The 9,593-nt window shown below is 38.8% G+C and overlaps 1 protein-coding gene across 1 annotated transcript in view; it reads left to right on the top strand.

Moving 5' to 3' along the window:
• The window catches only part of Mmp20 (matrix metallopeptidase 20), a 48,828-nt gene extending 41,395 nt beyond the window's left edge, over positions 1-7,433 (top strand). The window contains exons 9-10 of the mRNA XM_021172909.1: positions 3,887-3,990; positions 5,534-7,433. Coding sequence (XP_021028568.1) covers positions 3,887-3,990; positions 5,534-5,634 — 205 coding nt within the window. The 3' untranslated portion in view covers positions 5,635-7,433. The remainder of the gene's footprint in view (positions 1-3,886; positions 3,991-5,533) is intronic.
• The last annotated feature ends 2,160 nt before the right edge of the window (positions 7,434-9,593 follow it).

Genomic DNA, 9,593 nt, shown 5'->3' on the forward strand with positions numbered 1-9,593 from the left:
ATAAGGACACACAGGTACATGCATGGAATGAAGTGTGAGCACCATAAGGACACACAGGTACATGCATGGAATGAAGTGTGAGCACCATAAGGACATGCATGTAAATGGACAGAATGTAGTGTGAGCATAAGGACACACAGGTACATCGATGGAATGAAGTGTGGACTCCAGAATTCTACCCATATGGCTGTAGTAAGCTGGCTCACAAGCTGCAGAGGACATTCAGTGGGGTGGCAATATTCTTCTCAATAAATTCTGTTGGTACAAGTGAAGAGCCGCACATAAAAGCATGGGTCTGGACTCTTCACAACGTGGATAAAATTAAGTCAAAAGTGGTTAAATGCCTTACATACAAATGCTAAAATGAGAAAAAAATTTTAGAGAAAAATATAAGTTCAACTACTTATTCAAATCCTAACAAATATTGCTGAGAATGCAGGGAAGGCAGAGCCTTCATCCGACAGTTGATGGGGTGAAGAGCTACTAGGGGCACTTGGCCTGGCTCCTCTACCTGAGAAAGCTCAATAGAATTACATTAGGTCCAGGGTTATACTCACAGGCCTGTTCCTAAAAGAAATAAATGCTATACACAAATATTTGTGGTGGCAGCATAATAACCAAGTGGTAGAAACAATCCCAATTACCTTCTCTTTAAGTGTTGAATTGGTAGATAAAAATGTGATAACTCATTTGATTGATACTGTGTGTCCATAAAAATGAAGTGAGTACAGACAATGGAAGAGTGTCATATAGTAAAGAGAAGCTGGCTGCATATACCAGAAAGAGTGGGATATTGTGATGTATGCCTGTAATCCCAGTACTAGGGAGGTAGAGGCAGGAGGATTAGGAGTTCAGCTACACAGCTAGTTCAAGGCCAGCCTGGGCTTCATGAATTCCCTGTCTCAAAAGAACAAAGGCAAGCCACCAGAAATGCTTGACAAACCAACAATTCAAATACAGTATTATATTAAGTTAAACAGAAAGTCAGGTGCTTTGCCAACATTTGCAATTTCAAATGTGGAGAGGAAGGTGTACCTGAAAACCTATACTGAGTGTCTCTGCATTGTGATATCACTAAGTTACTGGCAATGACTCCTAGCCTTATCCTTTAATCTACAGATTAGGCAAATGTTGATGAATGAAATGTCAGTATTCGGGTTTCATAGACAAGACTTTAGAGATAAGAAAATACAACAGCATTTTTAGCAGATCATAGCACATAGTAGATTATCAGTCAAAATGTTCTCTGTAATAGTCAAGGTCAGCTAATAGTCACTTTGTTGTCTTGTCATGTGACAAGAGTCATGCTATACAGTATCTCAGGAGCTCTTCACTCTGTCACCCCCATCTGCTTCCTCAGCAATATTGGGAAGGATGTTTTATTGCCTTTGTTCAACACTTTAAAAGAGCATCTCTGAGATTTTTAATGACGGGACCAACATACCACATGGTATATCAGCAAGATGACTGAACAATTAAAAGAATATGCCTGTTCTCATTCCCTGAGAACCACGTGGTAGAAGGAGAGAACAGATTCTCACAAGGTGTCCACTAGCCTACACACACATTCACACACATACACACTCACACACATGCACACACACACACATACACACACATACACACTCACACTCATACAAATACACACTCACACACATATACACATTCACATACATATACACACACGCATACACATACCCACTAATAAACACATACACTCACACACGTACACACACTCACACACATACACACATTCATGTACAAATACACACACTCACACACATACACACTCGCACACATACACACATTCACTTACATATACACACTCACACTCATACACATACACACTAATACACACATACACTCACACACACATACACATACACACACACACTCACACATAAAGATGAATGCTAAAATAACACAGCTAGGAAGTGGTTCATTGAATCTATATCTCATGTGCCTTGAATCCAAATGAAATGTCTCTTTTGTCTGCCAGATATATTTATTCTTTGGTTCATTTCACAGTTTACTTATTGACTCAAAAGGTTCATGATTATTGCTGCACATAAATTCTTCTGTAGTCCTGTTGGCAAAGTCCTTACCACAACAGTGGCTGCCCTTGCCTGGCCTGTTTCTCAGGATCACCTCCACCATCTTCCAGTCCTCTGTCGGTTGCTTTAACCCTTGCCTGGTGCAAAATGTGATCTGCTGACACAGGTTTAAAGATTGAAAACTAAACGTGGCACAAAGGAAACAAGGAAAGACAAAAAAGAAAAGAGAGAGAGAAATTAAGAATTAAATTTGTTGATGCCTTAGGGTCCCAGATCAAATTACAGAGTCTGCTAGACCTCCAACTAAAAAGCTAGATTCTAGTTCTTGAGTATCAAAATAAGCCACAGCATCTATGGCTGGAGCTTGTCTTGGCTCCCACATAAGGCAGGGGAGGGTGTCATATAACATGCATGTGAATTTTCTTATCCTCGTGATGGATCTTTTCCAAATGATAGCCTACAGCTCAGAGAATATTCTCATATTTTCTCAATTACACTGTGGGTAGATAAGGGTCAAAAAGCCAAACACAAAGCCATCTACTTATAGGTATAATATTCTTTGCTCTGTCACTGGGATACCCAAATATCTGTCCACAAAGGGCAAGACAGGTTTTCATAACCAAATAAGGGAAGCACCATACTACAAAGGGGAGGAGCATCTTTTGTCAGCACTGTGAGTCATTGGTAGGAACTGTCTTTTTCTCAGGTTACATCCTCCCTGCCTTCCTTAGCTATACAGTCTTTCCTTGTGAACCTATGAGAGAGAAAGGTAAAGGTGATTTAATGATAATGTCCTTACTTGGCAAAATGAAAGCAGGTAGCCTTGTGTCAGTGGTTCAGAGCCCTGGTCCTATATCTATGTAAGTATGTGTCTTGATGGAATATTAATACATCAGGATTGATCTGTTGACATGTTAGAAGAGTTCCCTCTCCTCCACCCCTGCCCATAGTACTAGAGAGCAGCCCAGCTCCTTGTCCCTTTAGCCTGAACACCTCTTGTAGGGGCTCAGTTGCCCCTCAGATCTCAGCAGCTGTTTTCTCCTAAGCCATGAAGGCAGAGGCACATTTCAGGAGATTGTGGCCATTATCTGCCATAGGAAACTACCCAGCAACCCAGGGAGAAAAAAAAAATAGCTGACCTACTGGTGATATGTGTAGATGGGAATGCCCCAGCCTGGGGCTCTGTGTTCATGAAAAAGGGACTTTCTCATATTTTAAATGACATCTCACTAAAGAGTGAGAGTCATTCCCACCTATCTTGAGTTTATACTGTACTGCTGACTAACAGTCACAGCCTTTTACAAGTATAATTTAGGTCACAGAAGGACACACTTAACTGATGTCAGAGCTAGAATCCTAACCCACTATCTGCTTAGTCTCACCTTCCAGAAAAGAGCAATGGATCCAGGAGATGTGATTTGAAAGAAAGAGGCTCACATGTGGAACTATACTTTAGAGCCAGGGGCTCTTCCATGTATACAGTCAAAGACAATTGCTGCCCATCTGCCAGCATTCATCAGTAGCCAGTGGATCTGCATGGTGGGGTAATATGGAAATGTGGGAAGAGGTGAAAGAAGATGCAGGGTTCCAGTGTCCAGAATGTAAAATAAAATAATGTTTGGAATTTAGCAAGAGCCATTTTTAAAAGATATAGTTATTGTAGATTTTCTTGGTTCTAATGTACTGATAATTCACACACTCATTTATTCATTCAAGAGAGAGAGACAGATATCTCAAATATGTTCAAAATCAGACCTAGCTAATAAGATTACTGATCACCTTAATATCACCTATAATCATCAGTAACTTATTTACGAAATAATATCTTTCAGCTATGATGAAAGAAAAAAGAAAATGGAAAAAGACTACCCAAAAACCACTGAAGAAGAGTTTTCAGGAGTGAGTGGCCATATAGATGCTGCTGTGGAACTGAATGGTGAGTTTGCCCACCAAAAATGTCCCCAGGAAATTAGAACAAGCAATCTGGGCTCTGCTTTAACTCAACAGAAATGGGTTTCAATGGAGGTCACTGTCATTTCATACATTAAAATAGCCATATTACCTTCTAGGAGAAGAATTATTTTTAAAATCCTTTCTTGAAAAATAAGTTAATACAAATAAATTTGTGATTTTCCATTTACTAATAGACATGTTTAAAAGTATGTCTTCCATGAACGCAGCCAACGTGGGCTGGAACAATTCCACCTTCACTTGAGTCCTGGCCTCACTTACCTGCACTGCTGTTCTTCAAGCCTTGCTGCACGAAGTGTTCTGTGTTTATGCACCTGTAGCAATGCCCACCTTCCAGTTGGGAAATGGTTTAAGAGACAAAAAAAGAAAAGAAAAGAAAGAAAGAAAAGAAAAAGAAAAAAAATAGTATGTCTTCAAGTGGGATGCAGCTAACCCTGACCCTGACCTAACTACCATGCACAGCCCTGGAATCAATTCCCAACACAACATAAGCTGGTTATGTGTCTTGCAATCCCAGAACTTGGGAAAAGGAAGTTCAAAGCCATCCTCATCTACATGGCAGATCTGAGGACTGCCTGGGATGTGAGAGACCCTTTTTCAAATGAACCACAAAAGGTACAGCTTCAGCCTGTAATCCCAGTGCTTAGGAGGTTGAAGCAGATAGATTAAAGGTTTGACTACAGTCTGAAATACAAAATGGGACCTTTTCTCAAAAAACAATCAAACAACAGTATCATAGTGGAGCTTCAATGCAGGAGCTGTAGTCTCAGCCTCCCCAACCTTTGACCTTTCCATAATCCAACTCCTAAAATCAAACACATAGTTAAAGAAGTTAGATGAATGAGTATTTTATATAAACCACACAAATTCAAATATATCCTTTGAATCATGTTCTTCTTGAGTACGTAATACAGAGACAGACAGTGTTCAGAAACTCAGAAGAGATTCCAAATGTGGCCTCTGTTCTTATGGAATGTTGAGTATCCTTGGGAAAAGCCTATCTATATAACACAGATGAAGCCACTGGAAGATGAAACAGGCTATAATTAGGGCTGATTGGTGTTAATAGGCTTCAGAGTGATTTCAAAGAGTGATCTGAGACAGGTGGGGTCAAACATGGCAGTTGGCTATTTCATAAGACCTTAGTTGGTTCTGAAGGACAGCTAAACATTTGCTAAGCTATAAAAAAGGAGGAAGGACTTCTGTGAAGAGAGCAGTCTAAGCAAAATCACAAAGCATGATGAACATGCCTTCACATGGCCAGAAGTGAAGCCCATACCCTGCTGGAACAAAGGAAAGACTGAGGAATGATCTGCAAACTTAGGGGTCAGGTTCTAGAGCTTGTTGGAGATCCCCAGAAGACAAGCTCACTGCCATCTAACCAACCCCTTATTCCTCATTGATACCATGTCAAGAAAGCTGTGGTTGTATTATAAGCCTCCCTTAGAGATCCATGCATCTCTCCAAGAAATCTCCAGTAACCACAATTTCAACTTTATCTCTTCTAGGCTACATTTACTTCTTTTCAGGACGTAAAACATTCAAGTATGATACAGAGAAGGAAGACGTGGTTAGTGTGGTAAAATCCAGTTCCTGGGTTGGCTGCTGAGTCGTCAGGACGAAGAGAGCTGTGAGCAACTGATGACTGGACATTACGCACCAAGTCGTGTGTCAGGGACACTCCTCTCCAACCTTCAGCCGTGAGGGTGATTGAAGGTTCCTTGAAAATAATAATTCTATTGTTTTTCCTAATATTCATTCACAATTCTAGTCTAAATGAGAAGCCACCTTTATTCAAAATTGCATAATATACCCTTTAGTTAAATATTCACTTTTCTCTTACCTGCTGTAGTAAAGCAAATTGATCACTTTGGTTTCTGTTTGTAGAAAAAGGACTATGTGCACTCATGTGTGTGCGCGCGCACATACACACACGTGCTTATGAACACATACACGCATACAAATATTTCATTAAGCAAGGTCATTACCATACAAATTATAATTATTCTTTGAAAAATAATGGCCATCATTTACTATGATGGATATAAGTGTACTTATTTGTGCTTTGAAGGTATTACAAACGAAATGTACCACCAGGTGTGTTCTTGGCTCTAGCTGCCCTCTGTGTCTCCTACTGGCCTCTGAAGTGGGTTGGTAGACAAACATTCAAATTAATCTTTATGCTCACAACAGCCAGAAACTCTACAACAGGGAACTTTTCTAACAAAACCCAATAAAAAAATGTTGGGTTAGAGGAGTTCCTCATTTCTCTTTTCTGTTAATATTTACTAGCTCTTATCATGCTTTATTTGGTGACAAATTCTGTGTACTTGTAGAAAATGTAAATGATAGTATCGAATGTACACAGATCCAGGAAAAATAACCTAGTCTGATGTATTTCCTACTTCCTGGTAGCACCCCCAGTGGAGATGTCTTTGATCCACTTCAGTTTCTTCTAAATAGTTTTCTACTTAATGAAGTCTATTTTTGTTGTTTTAGTTTGTTTGTTTGTTTTAATTCAAACTAAACCTTTTCTTCCCAACTCTACCCAGTTAATACAGAAAGAATAATTGCTATTAGTCTTATGGTTTTTTTTTTAATTTTTAGAGAATTCTAGAACCAGTCTAGAGACACTCTACAACATTTTAGGAGTTCTAAAATTGAATAACATTTTTACTTCATAGGTTACATAGCAGAACTAGTTTATAACACTTATTACCTGTTATTGTTAGCATTGTTTATTAAATTTGCTTCATATCGTCATGAAAAGACTAACTGATACTCTGTTACTGCAAGTGTTCCATTTGGCTTCTCTTACTGAAAGTCACTGTGCATACCCAACCAGATGTTGACTGTTGAAGACAATATCTGGTACCTTTGCTGTCTAAGCTCAAGGTGCTCTGTTGAGAAGGAAAGCCATTTCACTTTTATTGCAGGCTGGAAACGTCTTACTATCAATAAGCAAAAAACAAAAGTAAACAAACAGTGACTAGAGAGATAGATGGTCAGAGGCTAAGAATGCTTGCTGCTCTTCCAAGGACCTGAGTTCAGTCTCCAGCACCCAGATGGACAACTTACAACCATCTGTTAACTCTGGTTCCAGGCAATCTGATCCTCTCTGGTGGCTTCCTTGGGTGCCTGCACATATGTGTGCATATTGACATACATGCATATAAATATAAATAGTTTCAAAAACAAGCAAAGAGCAAAGACTTCACAATGTTAAGCAGAAACCCAGCAACTACACTACTGTGTGTGTATACCTGTGATAAATTAAAGCACAAAAACTTGCACTCCAGTGTTCATGGCAGCATTATTCACAATAGTCAAAAGTGGAAAAATGTCCATCACATGATGCATGTGTGAATAAATGTGGTAGATTCAGACAATGAAATGTGTATTAAACAACAACAAGAACAAAAAAAAAAGAATGAAGGGCTGAGACATGCTATTATATGGATAAAGTTTGAAAACCTCATACTAAGTAAGAAGGTGGACACAAAATGTCACATATTGTATGATTCTATTTATACGAAATGTTGATAATAGAAAAATACATAGAAACAGAAAGGAGAGTAGTTGTCAGAAGTTGTAGGGAATAAAGCAGCTGGGGACCGATATAAAGTTTCTTTCCTGGGTGGTTGGAAATGTTCTAGAACTGATAGTAGTAATGGTTGTACAATTCTATAAAGACACAAAAGCCACTGAATTGTTCATTTTAAATGAATGAATTATATATTATATTTTTATATATATACACATATATATATATATATATAAGTTCTATCTTGGTAAAGTTCTTACATTATAAAAACATAAATAAGCAAGAAGATCAAAATGATGTAGTAAGCCATGAAATTCCTGCAATGTGGGATCTTTGGCAAGAAGCACAGAGCAATGAAACATCAGGCTGAAGACATCTAATACTGAGCAACCAGAAGGACACCTTCTTTATGTCCAGCACTACCCAGGAGATGAAGGCTGAAGATGCTCCACTATGCAGAGGGATGTAATGGGAAGCAATAAGTCATGTGCTCTTGGGACAGACTGGCTGTATTCTGAGAACTTGTCTTCAGCTATGCGATGTTCTTCAAATTCTCTGATCTCTTCTTGGTTTCCTTCTTTGGAGAGCAAATAAGAATAGCTCTTGGCCTCCTGGGGACATTTAGCAGTTTAAATGCATGGCTCAAATTAGACAAAGTTTGGAGAGTAGTTCCTTGCAGTCTTGAGGGTTTCACTTATGTTGTCTTTAATATGATGAGTTAATTTTGTTTTGAGATATTATAGAGAATTTACAAACTTCCCTTGAGATCTTACAAGATCTAGTGACTTGTAACATCACATGAATTGATAACTGGTAACCTGGAATTTTTCTTCTTTAAATTCCAGATTAAATTAAAACCTAGAAATTGTACTGACTGTGGTTAACCCCATGGCCCAAAAAATAATTCTCTCAAATCATTATCATGTCTTTGTTGAATCAGGGGTACAGTGACTCTTAGCTATAGCTCCGTATAGTTTGGGAAGAAACAGGCTCTAAAGCATAAGAGACAGTTTTGTGTCATTGTTTACAGCACTTACCCTATTAGATGTAAGAAGTATTAAAAAAATAACTTATACACAGTGAGATTTCAATATCTGAGGGTTTTCTATCCACAGATTAGCCACACAGGGGCAAAATATATCTCTGTACTGAGCATATGTATTCTTTCCTTTGGCATTATTCACTAAAGTATACCATTCTGCTGTCTGTATATCATTTACATTTCATTAGATATGCATAGCATACAGATAGCTTGCCTTTTACAGGAGAAACCTACACATATATAGACACTGGATCTATGGAGTCCAGGAATTAGCCTCCAGGAAAAGCAAGGGACACTGCTCTTCCCTTAGCTTCAGGTTAATCAAGTGGAAAATTGCCATCTAATGACAGTTCACTCTCTGGTGACCGCTGATGGTTCTCTCTTAGCCCCAGTATAGACAGTGAGCAGCACTCTCTGAAAGCACCAGAAACTCTACTGAAAGACAGACAGACTCTCCTGGCAGATGCATCACTAATGACTCCCTTTAAATTTTCTGTGATTGGCTTCAGGTGTTCTTCCATCTAACCTCATCCAAAATGGCAGCCCTAAGTGAGGTGGCTAGAAAAAAGGAAGTCACATTCCTTCTTTCATCTTTTCCCAATCTCACCAGGAGACAGCTCAGGCCTCTATGTCACAAAATAGATGCTAAACCAACTATTCAAGGTCTTACTCAGAAGTCTGAACATGTATTTTGAGTTACCAGAGGGGTCCAGGGTGTTTTCATTGAGACATATCCACTTGATCCACTCATTTCTGTTCTCATCATTTACTATAACAGAATCAAAGTGTTTCTGTGAATATTTACAACTAAAATATCCAGCAAAGTGCCATTTGAGACAAAGTGTTCAGTAATGACCAGTAGAGTAGTTTCTGACTCCCACAAGGAGAACTAGAAAGAGTTTAAGAGAAAAGATATTCTGCACTTTCCCCCAGCAGGTCTGAATGAAGGAAGATACATCCTCCTCAGGTTGTTTTACAGCTG

The sequence above is a fragment of the Mus caroli genome, chromosome 9 (assembly GCF_900094665.2).
Source record: "Mus caroli chromosome 9, CAROLI_EIJ_v1.1, whole genome shotgun sequence".
NCBI classification, from domain to species: Eukaryota; Metazoa; Chordata; class Mammalia; order Rodentia; family Muridae; genus Mus; species Mus caroli.